A 16,304-nucleotide genomic window follows, 5' to 3' on the forward strand; every position below is an offset into this window, starting at 1 on the left:
TTTTACCTGGTGCGGTCGTCGCGACGATTTCCACGATAAAACGCGAGCTGCACGCCGAACACACCGATCATCGATCGTTTTCGACGAGCGGTTCACCCTTCGAACGGTTGCCAATACGCAGAGAGGATTTTCTCGATCACGATCAGAGGGGGGATCAAGGCATTATCTCTTCCGTGGACGGCAACCCCGTCGGATCCTGCTTATGCAGGTATATATATTCTCACTCGAAACGGCCAAACAGCCGCGAATAATGCGCCTGCTAGCCAGATACGCGCGGATGTCCACAATGTATCGAGGTCAATTTAATCACGTTCACAAAACTGTCACATAATCACGGTGCACCTCCGGCGGGCCGCAAGTATACGGTTTCCGCGTCCCGTCAACGAGAGCCGGCCGTTTAATGGCCGACGCGATTTTCCACGATCGTCTTTCTATCACCGATCTAGCACTGCACTCCGCGAAACTGCGTTGCCGATTCTTTAGCCGCCTACGGTCCTCGAATTTACTAAGATTCTGGAATAGGGAGTTTAAGAGACGTAGCGATGGCTTCAGATCCTGCAATTTATTGCGTGGTTTACGAGCCGTCACTGCAGGCTGCTTTTATCGTCACGATTCTGATTTAAAGATTTTTCTAGCACCTGGTGGCACGAGTATTTTCTCAGCACTGATTTATTGGTTATACTGAAAGTTATATTCTGCTTGAGAATTGTTTTGATTTAAATATTTGTGGAAAATTTAGTGTTCAAGGTATTTTTTGGAAGTGATTTATTGTTCCTTTGTGATCGATCAGGTTTTAAGAGACTTTTTCAAGTTTCAAGACAGAAGCAAATTCTAGAGATATAAATTTGTGATGTTGTCTTAAATTTGTGATTGATCTTTGCGAGTTGAAACTTGAAGAAGATAAAACACTGAAGTTCTCTCTCTAGGGATGAACACTATAGTGTTTCTCAAATTCTAAGCATTGTTTTTTTATTTACACGACAATTTTGATACTAAATTGATAATTGGTACATAATTTTCATATTTTTGTAGAACTTCGTGTCAGAGAGGAGGATGAGAGTTTAAACAATAATGGTACAAGGTTTGTTGTATTATCACAATTTTTATCTAAAGATTTAACGAAATTTAGTGTTTAAAATAATTTTTTCGGAAGCGATTTATTCCATTAAATTTGTAAATGATTTTTGTTAGGTCCTAAGAGAGTGGAAACTTGTTTATTGAATGTTGAGGATCTTTTTTATTTATGCGACAATTTTGTCTGATATTAACTATGAATGATTATGAATTACTATGAATTATTTTAGAGCAATTTTAGTGCCTAGTTAGTACTTTTGAATTGTAGCTCATCAGATAAAGCAACTAAATGTTTCTCAATACGTTAATAATTAGGAATTAATATTACTAGAATTGATGCTTGAAAAAATATGTTTTGATCCACATCGGTAATTTTTATTTGGCTATGTCGGTACTCGATTAATTTTGGTTTAACAATTCTAAAAAGATAATAAAAAGATGGAAATATTTTCATTGAACTTGTCAAGATGACGTTGCAAATCATGCTCCCCAATAATCTCAATTCCAAACGAGAATTACCACAAAAGAGTTGATTATTCAGCAAATCACTTTTCGAATAGAATTAATCAACCTAAAATTTAATCAAGCCATCAAACGCTGATAATCACCTGTAGGTGTTAGACAATATCATCAATAGTCGAATTACGATAATACACAGCCACCGATCACTATCATTGTAGCCACAGTATTATCTGCATTGTTCACGCATCTCGCGACCATGTCCTATAATCAAGATCTAGTCACCCTTTTCCCCTGGACCACTATCTCTTCGTGTATAGATTTCATCCGATCTCATCCCAGTATTTCATCCTCGTTATTTATTCACTATTCTTCATCGTCAACTATTTCATCCCCTTCTTCGTATTATCAATTCTATTTCAAACAACTGAGAAGTACATTTCCACAATACATTCACAATCCAAGAATCAAACTTTCCGAGATCACACACTTTGTTTCGTACACTTCCGCGATTATACACTGCGTGTTCATCTGCTCGAGATCCTTGATGTATCAAAAAGAACGTCTCCAAATTTTCAACACGGAGTCCACACTTCAAGAATCATGCTCGATCAATCTTGGTACCGTGCTTCTTCGACGCTGCGACTTAGCGACTCGCGCGCCACTTCTTGGAGATCGGGCGTTCTCCACGGGATGTGCGACGTTCAGTTGGTGGAACAACTTCTCGGCAGGGTTGCAAGGATCAAGAATGAGCCGAGGAATGATTGATATAATGTTTCTGGAGAACGATCGCGGCGGAATCGATCCTCGAGGCGTCGATCGTCGCGAAAGCAATCAACGGCGGGCGGGGGTCGCAGAAATCGCGGGATCCGCGAACGGGATCGCGTTCTCGCTGACCCGTGATCGCCGAGCGACACGGGGACCGTCCAGATATCCGATCCAGAAGAGGCTGGACCCGATATCAAAGAAGAAGGTACTACGGGCAGGTTGTCTCGCGCAACTGCGGCCGCCGCGGCCGGCAAATTGCCTGCTTCCGGGCCTCATTACATCACTCTGTTACTCTGTTAACGCTCGCCGGAAACCCCTCTCTGCCTGCCTCATCTAAACTCTCTATCTCTCTATCTGTCCCTCCCTCTCTCTCTCTCTCTCTCTCTCTCTCTCTCTCTCTCTCTCTTTCTCTCACTCACTCTCCCTGCCTCTCTCTTTCTCTATCCCTCTTTCTCGCATATACCTACACACACCGTTTAAATGCGCTGTGTCGCGGACGACGCGGCCGCGCGCGACTCATGCGAAAGAGGGAGAAAACGCGAAACTGTGGATCCCAGTCCGAATTTGCGATCCGGTCGGAAATCGACCTACTCGCTTTTCTCGAGTACAGGATTGTCTGCGTTTGTCACAGTCGCGAGTCCCTCAGGACATCGCGCAGCTTATGTGTCTCGCAAAAATGAATAGGGTGACCAGTGAATCAACATAATTCGTATTAGACGAAAATATAACATACAAGTAGAACTTCGATTATCCGTGCTAATTAGTGGAACATGATTGGTCGGATATACAACAATTATATTGTTTCAGTGTTGAAGTGTACAGTAAATCGTGTAGCGTATGGGTTGGTTTAACGCAAACTAATTCTTCGTGGAAAGTATTCAGACGAGATAAAGAATTCGAACATCGGAAGCCTGGATAATCGAGGTTCTACTGTATACAGGGTGTCTCAGCTGAAGGACGCCACCTAAATATCTCCTTTATTTATGGTACTAAAAAATATTTATGGCATAATTTAAATGGTATCGAACAATTTCTTTTGCCCGGTTATTTTTTCATAGTTTCTTCAAGGTCATCGTTATTTTTTTTATTGGGAAAACTTTTTTTTGTTCCATCTTATATAGCGGCTGAAAAATACATTTGAATATGCTTAAGTCATTAACAAGATGGTATAAAAAAAAAGTTTTCCCGATAAAAAATAACGATGACCTTGAAAAAACTATGAAAAAATAACCGGACAAAAGAAACTGTTCTTCTATGATATTCCTCCGTCGATACCATTTAAATTATGCCATAAATATTTTTTTGTGCCATTAAAAATAAAGGAGATATTTATTGTCAATTTATAATGCGCTCTTCATGTTAAAATTTACGCAGCAATTGTACTTCACATTCACCGATGTCTCGCTTAAGAGATTTAATTTTTTTATAACCTGTTCGCTACTACATTAATTTATTTAGCAGTTCGAACGACATCCCACAATTTGTACTTTGAGGTGGTTCAATGGTCTTAAGATAAGCTTGTTTGGATAAATATCATTCCCATATCAAATCTTAATGAAGTTTCTAATGGTTTCAAGTTGAAATTCTTTTCATCAGTTAGTATATTAACATTTAAGGTTGCACAGTGCAATGTGTAATCGGTACAATATTTTGAAATGGTTTTTTAACTTCTTAAATGTATCTGAAAAAACTGGCAGATGAAGTTGATATCAAGTTCAATGTACAGTACAACAATTTTGAACTTGTCAAAAGTTAATATTCAACATTAACAACATTCAAAGTTCAGATATTCTTGAACGTTTACCAGATATATTTCAATTTTGAAAGATTTATAAATCTTGGAATTCCAAAGATAATTTAAAGTTCCTAAAAATTTGTAAAAATTATACATCTCTGATTATATTGCCAGTCTTAAAAATAGGATGTATTTCGAAACGCACGAGACGTTGAGAATCTAATAAGTTTTATAAATTTTAAACTGTGTCAGAAGTTTTTGAGTCCTTAATATTCATAACCCTTGGAATAGGTTTGTAGAATATGCAGAATTCTTTGAAAAGCTTTCAAAGTTTAAAATATTCAAGAGTCTCTAATGAAATTCCAGAAAATCTCAAACTATTGAAGAATGCCTAACCTTTAGAGTACACTGAAATAAAATATAAAACTGTGTGTCAGAGTGCATAAAATCGGTTGTTGATTAAGGATTAAACATTCTTCCACATTTGTGAGATCACGAACAGTTTAACGAACGAATAACTGATTCCTCGAATCTCCACCGACACGGATGCGAATCATCGACGCTTCGCTATCGAGAAAGACCTTTCACGAGTGAAAAAACCGGAAATATGAAGTTCGACGAGGGAACGAAGAACAATTTTCATAAACGCGGCCGGGATGAGCGACGCTGGATGGAAGAAAATAAAGCGATGAAACCGATATTGCTTGAACGAGGCGTTCTTCCTCTGAAAACAGGAATACCTTAATGACAAAAATGAGCGTACACGGTATGTAGATGATTCTAAAACGGGCTAACGCGAGAGCAAAACGAGTTTAATAAGATAGATAGAAATCTTGAGACTTCCCATCAAACTCCATTCTATCGCGCAAAATGAACGAGAGGGCTGGTTCAAAATGCCTAAGTCAGGTTGAAGACAACTTGTAACTACGCCTGATGATTAGCACTGGCAAAATGTCGCTACTTTTCTTCACTTCTCGTATCTCGTGTTTCCTAATTATTATAGAATACTCGCGTAATAAATACGTGTAAATGATAAAACGAATTCCGATAGAATCGCATTAAATTATCTTAAAGGGGCTTTTTAATAAAACAATATTAAACTTTCTCAAACGAATAGCAGAATAATAAAAGATCTTTTCTCTAGAATTTTCAAACGGTTTATATCTCTACCATAAATCATTTATGGTAGAACAAACTTATTTGCCAACCCAATATTACCAAACGGTAATTTAGATTGACTAAGGGTGTTTTTCGTTTTGAAAAAATAATAACCCTTTGTAAGAATTCAGTAATGAAATTTTGTATAGTGTTTAATAACAAATATTTATATAATAATAAAATATATAATACTAAAAGATTAAAAGCCTTGCAAAAGAACTGGAATTTTATTCGACTATTTGTTTTACTATTATTTTTCTGAAGAACTTTAGCAGCTGTAGCCGTGTCCAACAATCCCTGATTCGTGAGAAGCAAGCAGATGAGATTCATAGGCACATATCCAGACCATTAATAACGTCTAAGGAAGTGGCTTTATTTTTCCGCCAGCATCGACAACGAAAATCGATTTCTCTTAATGCCCGTTCTTCGCAGCTTTACCCGCGACGATTCGAAAATTGCATAAACATCCGGCGGTCGGTGGATCACAAAGTACGACGGATGGAGGTAGGCGGAATTTACGAGGCGTTAAAAAAACGGATAACGACAACGGAGAGAGACACGAAGTAATAAAAAAAAAAACGGCGGGAAAAATCGCGAACGCGCGGTCGCCTGGTAATTTAGCGTTGAATGTATGCGCGGCGTGGTTAATTCGCGAGACATGCGTGTGGCCGAGCGGGGGTGGACCCTGTATCGCGGATGAAAGCCGCTAAAGTGTGTGTGAAGAAGAAAGGACGATGATAAGCGAGCCACTTTTTTACGGTGCTTCGCGGTTATCGAAAGGTTTACCGGAGAACGATTAACGTACGACCAGCTTGGTCACCGGGGACCTCTGAATCGCTGCTATCTGGCATTTGAAAAACATCTTTAGAGAAATATTATTCTTAAAAGATCACTTCCACAGCTTACAAATATATCAATAATGTTTTCTATTGTTTCCTAATAGATAAAAGGACTGGGATGCTTTCATTCTTTAGCAACGTATTTTATTAACCATCTGTGGGCGCTCAGGGTTATTTACGTCTAGGCAAAAATTTCACTTTTAAATACTGTCAAAGGGGGAAGGGCTCATTTTCTTGAAGTGAATCAGTAAAATTTTTTTATTGAAAACAGTATTGAGTAAGTATCTTAGAATTTTTTGGTTTTTTGAAAAAGTTAAAAAATAGTCCTGGACATAAAAGACCCAATGTGACTACGCCTGAGTTAGGTTAATTTCGGAACATATTGTATAAAAAATTTTATCCAGAAAGAATTTGGAATAATTTGAAATAATAATGGTGTTCTCTCTGTGGATGTTTCCAGTTTTTCAGAATTCTTTTTTAGAGAACTACGCGATATATTTTTATGAAACTTCGTGAACTTGTTTAAACAGGTTTCATCTACATTCGAGAATTTTGGTACATTGTTATTATCAAAAGTATAGTAATTATTTATGGAGGAAGAGGAGCACTGCAATGACTAGACACTTCTGACATACAACTTTCGAATTGTTTTACTTTATGAGCAACGAGAATGCCCGAATGACTACTTTCGGTGACACTTATCCCTAAATTTGATGCTGAAGTATATACTGGTTGTATAATACTTTTCTATATTTCTCACTAGTGTACGACGTTATAACAAACAAGCTCAAACAAGCCTACACCATATGAATTGAAATATAAACAATCGTAATGCCAAGGATCAACGTTAAAGTAAAATCAACATTGAATTGAATCATTTCATATTTTGAGCACAAGAAACCAAACCATCACCAACAGTTTTCAACCCTTAACACATTCGCTACCACCGCCACGCAAATGTGGCGTTCACAATCTCAAAGTTTAATTAAAGACTGATTAAAGATTGAAATTTATTTCATATACCCCACAACTCATAGCATACAGGATAATATTCGAACAGTTCAACAATTTTATCTGGTAAATTATTTTGAGATTTCACAAATGTGGTCTGTGTTGCATTTACTAAAACATTTCAACACTGAAGATGAGTATGATTTTCGGAGAGCTCAGAACTTCTAAATCATTTCATAAATGCGGTTAATCGCATTTGGTGTAAAACATTATCACACTAAAGCTACGAAACAAACATCATCCTCAACCGTATCAAACGACCGGTACACCTCACACGGACGCGTCGAAAAAACCAGCTGAAAGCGAACCAAACTCACTCACCGTCAATGCGGGTTTTTGTAGCCTTATCCAGCACTATCCGATCCAGGTTCGTCGATCACCAGTCACCTCGATCTCCCTCCTCCCCTCGAGTGTGTTACCACTGGGTCCCTCGCGACCTGTTCCCCGCACCTTCACGAAAATATCCCACCCCCACCCCCCCTAATAAAACCAGATAGTCCGGCGAATGAGATTCGAGACCCTGTCGAAAACGCTGGAAAAACCGGTGGACGGAGCACAATATACCGAAGAGAAGAACGTTCGGTAAATCGAAAGGGGTTCCGAAGGGAAGACACAGAGCGGTGGAGGCACCGTCGGACGACGACGTCGACGTCGACGAACGCGGATCGCCGGTTATCCGCGGGGATTACAGCCCAGCTAGGGTATTACGTAGTCTGTCGGCGCGTGGACCACCGTGGGGGCGAACTCGGCCGCGATGCGACGGACGCACATTTGGCAGCGTCGTTATCAGTCGCGGTCCGACGATTGGCTGTATCGGAGCCTGCGCCGGGACGCCGGAGGAACGGGGCGGCGGGGGTGGAGATGGCGGCGGGGGTTGCAACCCCCGCCCCCCGTCCACTCGGAGCCCCGGCATCAAGCGGCTCCTTAGAGGCGGGATCATCCACCAGGGTGGATCTTTCCTCTCCCTCTCTCCCTCTCCCTCTCCCTCTCCCTCGGTCTCTATCTCCCTCTCTTCCAACCCCCAGGCTCCCCTATATATCCTCCGTTCTTCAAAACCGTTTCGCTTTTTCCAACTTTCTTGGGATCATCCACCAGCGTGAATCTTTCCTCTCCCTCCACCTCCCTCTCTTTCTCTCAATCTCTCTCTCCCTCTCTCTCTTTTCTTCTCTTTCAACCACCAAACACCCCCACGTTTCTCCGTTTCGCTTTTTCTAACTTTCTTTCTCCTCTCTTTCATTTTACCCAGGCTCTACACTATTTTAACCTCTACCTGTTTCTCTTCATCCTCCTCTGCTTCTATGGTTGAACCTCTTCGTCCGCTGCACTCTCCAGGGGTTTATCCAAGCCTGTCTCTTCCTGTTACGTTTACGCGCCTCTCGTTCTGATTCACAACGTTCGGGTCGAGTCTAGTCCTCTCTGCTTATGGTGGAGGTTCGTGTGCCTTGTCTAGCTGAAAGATAGGGTCTAGTGGGCTGATACGTGTAGAGGGTTGGGGCGGCGAGCTTCTCTGTCTTACTCGCGCTGGCCTCTTTTATGGAGGTGGGAACCGGCAGAAAGCTTTCCGTTGGTACGTCACTCGGTATTCCGTTGTGTTCTTCGTGTTATTGATGACGGGGATATAGAAATTAGTGAGCAGTTCAGAGGTTGGGCGATTGAGAGTTGCGGGTCGGATCTGAGGATTTTTTAGCAGTTTTGAGGGGTCTGTGATGGGGAACGGTTAATCAGAGGTATTGATGTTTGATGTGTTGTTATTCGGATGGTATTTGATGTGCGAATTAATTCGTGACTATTAGAATTAATTTGCATTGGGCACGAGGTGAACAATGGAGGTGAATATCGAAACATAAAGAAGACAGCTTAGTTAGATGAGGTGGTTAATTTTCGTTCACTCTTTATTTTGATTATTTGTAAGTATACAACAACTTTGTACTTATCCATAAGTACTTTTTGACATGATTCATAGTTCACGTGCATTTTGTATGGTTCGAAATTACATCCTGTTAATTGTTTTGACAATTTTGTCTATCTAGATATTGTCAATGGACGATAGTAATTCTCAAACCATAATAATAATCTTCATTGTTAGAACAGAAATCATTAGACAGGATTGTAATAGTATTTGGTTGAAAATATGAAAATGCTGCTGAAACCCATACACTTTTTCAAATTAAATTCCATGCATATTACAGATTAATAAATTATCCAATTGTATACAGTTCAACAGGAGCCACATAAATATAATAATCAAGTTTACAATACAAAGAACATGCCTAACTTCAAATTTTGCCCCAATTGCAATGTTTATTATACGTATTGTAGAAAGCAATACGAAATCAGTAGATCCTAATATAAATGGGTTCTCAAGATAATGATTTCGTTCATGCTTCCTACAGGTTTCATTTTTGTTTCTTGTTTTTATTTTTGTTTGGTTCTTATCGAGCGGAAGTCAGGTTTTTTTCGAGGTATCACGCGATCAGAGTTCTCGTACGCGAAGGAAACCTTGAGTATCGGGACAAGTGGTGAAATCTTGGCGAGGATTCAACATGGTGGGATTGACCCCGAGTTGGTTCGGTGAAAATACTGAACGGACAAAATAACAGTAATTAGATAGATTGTAATTAGATAAATAGTGGCTTTTATATATTTTAGTTGGTATGAGCATGTACACGGAATTTCAAAAATTGAACAAATTCACGAGTCTACAGATGAATTTATTTAATGGTTAGGAGAAGTTGTGAGTATATCTTTCAATCCTAAAAGACTCTTTCAAATCAGCAGTGGTGGGTAAATTGTCATTTGCAGTTATAAACGAAAATTCGTAGCAAAGAGTACCCTAAATATTTAAACGACAATATAAATGAATAAAATTTAATATATATAATTGGAAAACAGTCGGGAACAGAAGTCAAATTCGTCTTTCCATGTTAACACTTTGACTGCCAATCCAGTAACCTCATCAAATCCATAAAATCAAAGTAGTTTATTCAATAAATACAGTTTGAATCTTTACGATGTATGATATTATTGAGTACTATTTGAACCTCTTGTATTTTTCAACAAATTGGGTACGGTGAAATTAATTTTTACATTATTTTGATGACACGACAGTTACCGTGTTAAAATAAATGTATACCTGGCGAGGAACAAATTAGATCATAATACTGCTTCTCTTTGGAGTCGTCCGAAAAGAAACCATTTTGCTCTGGAAGAGATCGACCATAAATAATCGATTAAGGGGTCCAGAATTAAGAACCGGCACCAGGCGAATAGTTTTCGTATCTCGGACGATTGTTCCGCGCAGGGGTCAATCCGTTTCCTGTGGAAATCATGAGCCATGTCTACCCGTGGTTCCTCGTTCATGCGTGAAGCTTCCGATCGCGTAGCAAGCAAGGAGCGGTGTCAATCGTGCGAGAAACATCAAACCTTTTGTATCCCGACGGTGAGTGCGTTTTCGTGTCTGGATTTGGTGGATCCGTGCTCCTTCCGGTCCATCGTGAATCGTTCATTGAAATCTCCTTTTTCCTCCTCTCCTGCTCTTTACTCTTGTTCGTTCAATAATAATTGCAACGATCGTGCTACGGAGAACGGTGGAAATGAAAAATAAAGAATCGAGGTCCATATAGTACGAAGGGCACACGTGTACTATTTCACGTGTAGTAATACTTCACCTGTATCTACTCACTCGTGCATTAATATATCCTTATCCTATCGTACTTCATGTAATTTTTCAAATATTTATATTAATGAGAATATCTTTCAGCATGTGTGACATGAAATAGTACATGTGTACTTTAATATACGTGAAGAATACACGTATTTCTCATTCACATTAACTCCTTGCTCTACAATATCGTGGCAGACTCGTGATGAAGATTCAGAACAGATTCTAATAAATATGTATGTTATTAATTTCCTTTAAACCGAGATGAAATTCTATTTTGGTTTCGTTAATGTATAGTTATTGGAGAACATGTAGGCATGCAAAAGATATAAATTTTCTCCTTCTCTAGAAAATTACGAACTATAAAACAAGTTCTAATCACCGAAACCGTAAACTAAATCGTAGGGCAAGGGGTTAAGATTATTAAGATTATTAAGATAATTAAGGTTAAAATTCACATGGCCGTATAATAAATATATATTTCCTCTTTCTTTTAGGAAACAATAAAAATACTGCGGATTTTACGCATTTATGATAAAAATGGGTTGGTGCAGTATAAAAGAGGAGAAAAATAAAGAAACACTATTTTCAACGTGATCAAATTATTCAAGCAAGAATTAAACGCGTATCTGGCTTCCATCTTGTGCAATTGGTGCAGCAAATTTTTATTTCACACATAAAGATCCGCAGTAATTATCGTAGTCACGAAGTTCAGTTGAATTGAAGTTAAAAATGGTCGGAAATTTATGCGGCAAGCAACGTATTGTACACACACGCGTGTGCAGAGAGTCGAGAGATAATATTCGCGAGGGTAACTCGCGGGACCGCGACGATGATGGCGGCCCCGTTTCGCCGGACCGGTATCGATGGCATCGCGAATTCACGTCGATCAGTTCGGTTAACGAATACGACGATAACGATATATTGTTATCGGGACGCGTATGAATATACACCGGCGCGGCTGGCCGCTACCCTTTGGAAATCGTAGCCCCGGCCACGTGTCCGACGTGTCGCGCCCCCGTTGTTACCGCGCGTCCTGGATCAGATAAATTTCGTACAGGCAGATATAGCCGGACCGTGCACTGTGCGGCCCGCACACGCACCGTGACCTTGCATAAAGATCGACCGATACTATTGATATATTAATCGAATGTACCCGACCGCTGTCCTGGGAATATTATTAGCGCTCGCGAATTTCTACGCGTCGCTCTCCGCTAACCTCCCACCAATAAACTCTTTTTCAGATTTGCTAGGATAATATCCGAGTCTTCAAACTTTTCACTCGTATGTAGCGAACCACGATCCATTATAAACATTTACTATCTTTCCTTGGGCCCTCATACAATGTAACTACTGTAACCGTGCGTTTACTGTTAAACAGCCGTGTTCTGCATTGACAGTGAACAGCTGACAGTGAACGCGCGGTTACTGTATCTCTTGTGTGCAGTTTATCTCAGTGTCCATCTTGTGAACACGGTTACGTCAGTTTATAGTTTCAAAATGAAAATGTGCGTGAAAGATTGTAGACACTCTGACTGGTTTTAATTACAGCCGGACCTCGATTAACCGGCTTGATCGGAAGACAAACAACCCGGATAAATTAAGGCCCGACGGATAATCGAGACCCGAGGAAATAATTAAAATGTACATTATATTCAAACATAAATTTTTTATTTTCGAAATTTATTTTCCTTCATAATATACTCGGGATCCGGTTTATCGAGTTCTTACTTTCCATCGCAAGAGAATTGCAAATATGAAGTTTCTTTAACTTCGATTTGGTAGCATTAAAATATATAAGTCGTACCCGTGGAGATCTTTAAAGAATTTTTGTACTGTGACTTTTGTAGTCTGAAGAGACAGTTAAGCTTTCTCTAGATGTTCAACGATATTGTTTGATTACATCATGCAAATTCCTATAAAACGTTGAGCGGTAAAATATGCACTAGCAATTTCTTTGGTACAACCTGAAAAAGCCATGAATAATTAAGAGTCATACTTGTTACAAGAAATACTTATTACATTGAATATACTACACGAAGTTAATAGTTCGAGTTCATAAGTCGTAGCTAACAAAAGATTTAGTACCTGTATAGAAACATTAACATTTTACTTGAGAAACATATGTGTAACGCAATTATATTAAAAATAGACGACCATTTAAAAAATAAAGGAAAACCTCGCACGATCACAGAATCTACACGGAAACAGAAAGTTCGATTTTTTCCACGGTTGCGTACACTAGCAATCCTGAGGATTTTTCTCCCGGAGCATCCCGTAACACCAGGGAAGAGTTTTTCTGGCAACAGAAAGAGAGAGGGAAAAGAAGGGAAAATCTACAGAGGGGGAAGAGTTCGAAAAGCCTGGAGGGAACGTAAAGAGAAGAAGACGAAGAAGAGGAAAAAGATTGGGGATGGGAAAACTAAAAAGTATGGTAGCGGAGACGACTTTTGATATTTCCTGGCCTTACCATTAGCCAAGCACGGGACTTGAAGCCGGTGAGGGTGGTTCGTTGGATGCGAGGAAAGCCTCAGGAAGCTCTAACTCACGGGCAAAAGGGGGCAACCCACCCCGTTCAACCGAGCCAGCCCCTGCCATTAACATTAACCGAGCACATACAGGGTGTTTGCAATGGCATTATCGATCGGCCCGCTGAAAAAAGACCAGCGAATCGAGCACTTTGTACGATACGTGCAGGAAACGCCTAGTTTACATTCACGAAACCCGGCTAAATGCCGATAGACTCGTTTTCGACTAGGTATCCGGGCGGACGCCCTCCTCTTTGCAATAACCCCGAAGACCTGCAACTATTTTCTTGTCTTGCCTGATTACCGTCTTCATCCCAACTAGAAAGACTCTATTCTTTAGCACTGACCACCGTCGATCACATAATTGATTTCAGATTTTTTGTTTCGAACAAATTATTGTTTATCGACTGACCTTGAGATCTGTGGGAGGAACTAGATACACGGAATGGAAGGAGCTAAAGCATCTTAGTGGGGGAAGTCAAACTAGATTCCCGTAGGTCAGTAATAATAAACACAAGACTTACATGTGATTTTCACTAAAACAGTATTACAAGGTTATTGTAGAACTAAATCTTTGTTACAAAATAATTTGGAACAAGATGATAAACGTTGTTGACGCTATGAGGTTATAAAATAAATGAAACGATACTAACAATTATATTCAGTACAGCAGAGAAAATGAATATAATTATTCTGAAAGAATGTTGCGTTATTTTAATAGTTTGTCATTATTCTATTAAATTTAGATATTGTCAAAAATTATTAAGTCACAATCATATTGCATGACCCTCCTTCAAAATCATTCTGAAAAATAACGAAATTTATTTACATTATAAACCCGCATACTAGACCCTTCTTAAATAAATATTAAAGTCTTCAATCTACTTTTCAAATCAATTATGAAAATTGAAAGTAATTTACATTTCGAAAGTTCCGCGATCCTCCATGTTGCAAATAAAGAACGTCTATTTGATTGCAACAAATTTTCAGTTATTTCTGTTACGGGTGATTTATCTTCCAATATTTCCCTTACCGCTGGACAACATTGCGCGAAGATATAGTGAAGTAAAAGTGATCGAAAAAACTGTTGAATTTGAATATACTCGTCGTTCGAAAAACCGTGCGTTTCCTGGTTGTTTCTGTTCCATTGATTTATTCTACGGTTTGTAACAAGGGGGTGAAAAAAGGAGAACGGCAAAAGTGACAAATCGTCCGATTGCGGTTCACGAATTTCCGTGCATCCCTTTTATTTCTTTCCGAACAGCAGCGTTCTACGCTGCGAGAGGCCAGCAAGTAATATATTAGAGTGACCTTGATCTACAACGATCCCCGAGCAGCGGTTAACGCGGTTATCATCGGCAACACGATCGTTGGAATGATAAAAAATGTATCTAACTCCGGAGAACAAATGTAATCACTGCTTGTCACGAACACAATGCATTCAACAGGTTAGCGCTGCATATTAAAAAGAGTTTATTCGCATGCTTGTAAATCCCGTCGAGCGCTCTATCGAGAAGTTCCTTTCAACACGCCGCGCTGGCCAGAAATAAAAAATCCACGCCAAAGTATCTATTTTTTTTTTTGCCTCGAAACGATAAATAATCCTACGAAATAAAATTTGTGGTGGACAAAAAATGAGTTCGAGAGGAAACGGCCTGAACGAACGTGAAAAAGGAGCCTTTGTTAAGGAAATAATGGCGTTATTTAGAGTGTTCGGAAAAAACTGCTGATTTTTATTTTTTCGGATATAAAAATGACGCAATATTTCGCGTGGAGTGCCTCTAGATTTTGAGAATGTGATGACATTATTTATTACTTGTGAAAATTATTAAGAGAAGAAACAAATGTCCATGCAACTTTTCTTGCAATCGATGCAGAAAAAATTTTGATTTCACATAAAGATCCGATGATGTAACAGGGAAAAAAAACTGTCCACACTAACCGAGGACCGAGTAAAAATCTCAGCAGAAGAACGTTGCGAAGAATAATGAATAAGATGATCAGTAAAGAACGTGTGGAGGGTTCAATCTGGTTTCTTTTTTGTAGTGGAGGTACGGAACTATCGAGTCCGGGTCGCCTTAATTGGCAACAATAGCCCGTAAAGATAGATTAAAGCGTTGAAAAGGCGTGCACAATCGCGGCACGCTTCGGGCCGGTTGTTCATTTCACCCGAGGGAATCGTCGATATCGCGTGATTTAATTTGTTACAATTAGGGCAAGGGTCCCTTGGGCGGGAGAAGGGATAGGGGAGAGGGGAGGGAGAGAAACCGGAGAGCGTGAGCACCGAGCTAGTTCACCGCGCCCTGCTATTAATATCAGTTAACGACCCGATATGATCGCTTGTCTATACCCGGACAGGCCACACGACCGGCTGCCACTGGTGGGTTCGAGTCATGGGCACGGGCCATGTGCACAGGGCACGGTTTCGACAACGATTCACCGACAGTCGATGGCATTCGAGCTGACTCACCGATTGAAATTCATACGCGATTTCCGGTCCTATCGATCCTCCTTGCGATCCGATTCTTTGGACGGACGAGATCCATTGTATTAGCCTCGCGGCAAATAAATCACCAGCTGGGGTCACTTGCGTTCTACGTGCTAGATGCATACAACAATTTGTTCATTTTTCCTGATTTTGTGATCACATTGAACATTATTGTTTCATACGAAGCGTACAGAACTCGGAAGCTCGTATAGAACATGGTTATTTTTCATTAACAATCGGATGGTGGTGTTAGGTTCAATAGATCAACGTAGATCTGAACGAAGTAGGTGTACAAATGTGTAACAAGGAACTGACTAGTAAGAATTTAAGTGGAGCTAGCTATACGAATGCCAGAAAATCATCAAAAGCATCTGTCTTGTCAGTCTGTAATTGGAATTCCTAACTTTGCCCATGGTGCCCTGTCTCTTGTGATATAGTATCAACTTGGCTCACTATCTTAAATGTTGACATCAATTAAGATCCAGGTTCTAAATCGATTTCCTTCAGACCTGAGTTAAATTGGTCCTGCTTTATGCAGGCAGAGAATTAATCAGTACTAAGCCTTCCCGATGTGTTCTAAATC

General features: G+C 39.8%; 1 protein-coding gene across 11 annotated transcripts in view; it reads right to left on the bottom strand.

Moving 5' to 3' along the window:
• The window catches only part of Ets65a (DNA-binding protein D-ETS-3), a 94,873-nt gene extending 87,348 nt beyond the window's left edge, over nucleotides 1-7,525 (bottom strand). The window contains exons 1-2 of one of the 11 annotated variants that reach the window (XM_076429644.1): nucleotides 1,819-2,555; nucleotides 7-513 (exon numbers count right to left, since the gene is read on the bottom strand). In XM_076429644.1, coding sequence (XP_076285759.1) covers nucleotides 7-71 — 65 coding nt within the window. In that variant the 5' untranslated portion in view covers nucleotides 72-513; nucleotides 1,819-2,555. Of the gene's footprint in view, nucleotides 1-6; nucleotides 2,557-7,365 lie in introns of those variants that run through there. The other 10 variants (XM_076429643.1, XM_076429642.1, XM_076429641.1 and 7 more) reach the window with 10 other exon arrangements.
• Nucleotides 7,526-16,304: the final 8,779 nt, after the last annotated feature.

The sequence above is a fragment of the Lasioglossum baleicum genome, chromosome 9, assembly GCF_051020765.1.
Source record: "Lasioglossum baleicum chromosome 9, iyLasBale1, whole genome shotgun sequence".
NCBI lineage: Eukaryota > Metazoa > Arthropoda > Insecta > Hymenoptera > Halictidae > Lasioglossum > Lasioglossum baleicum.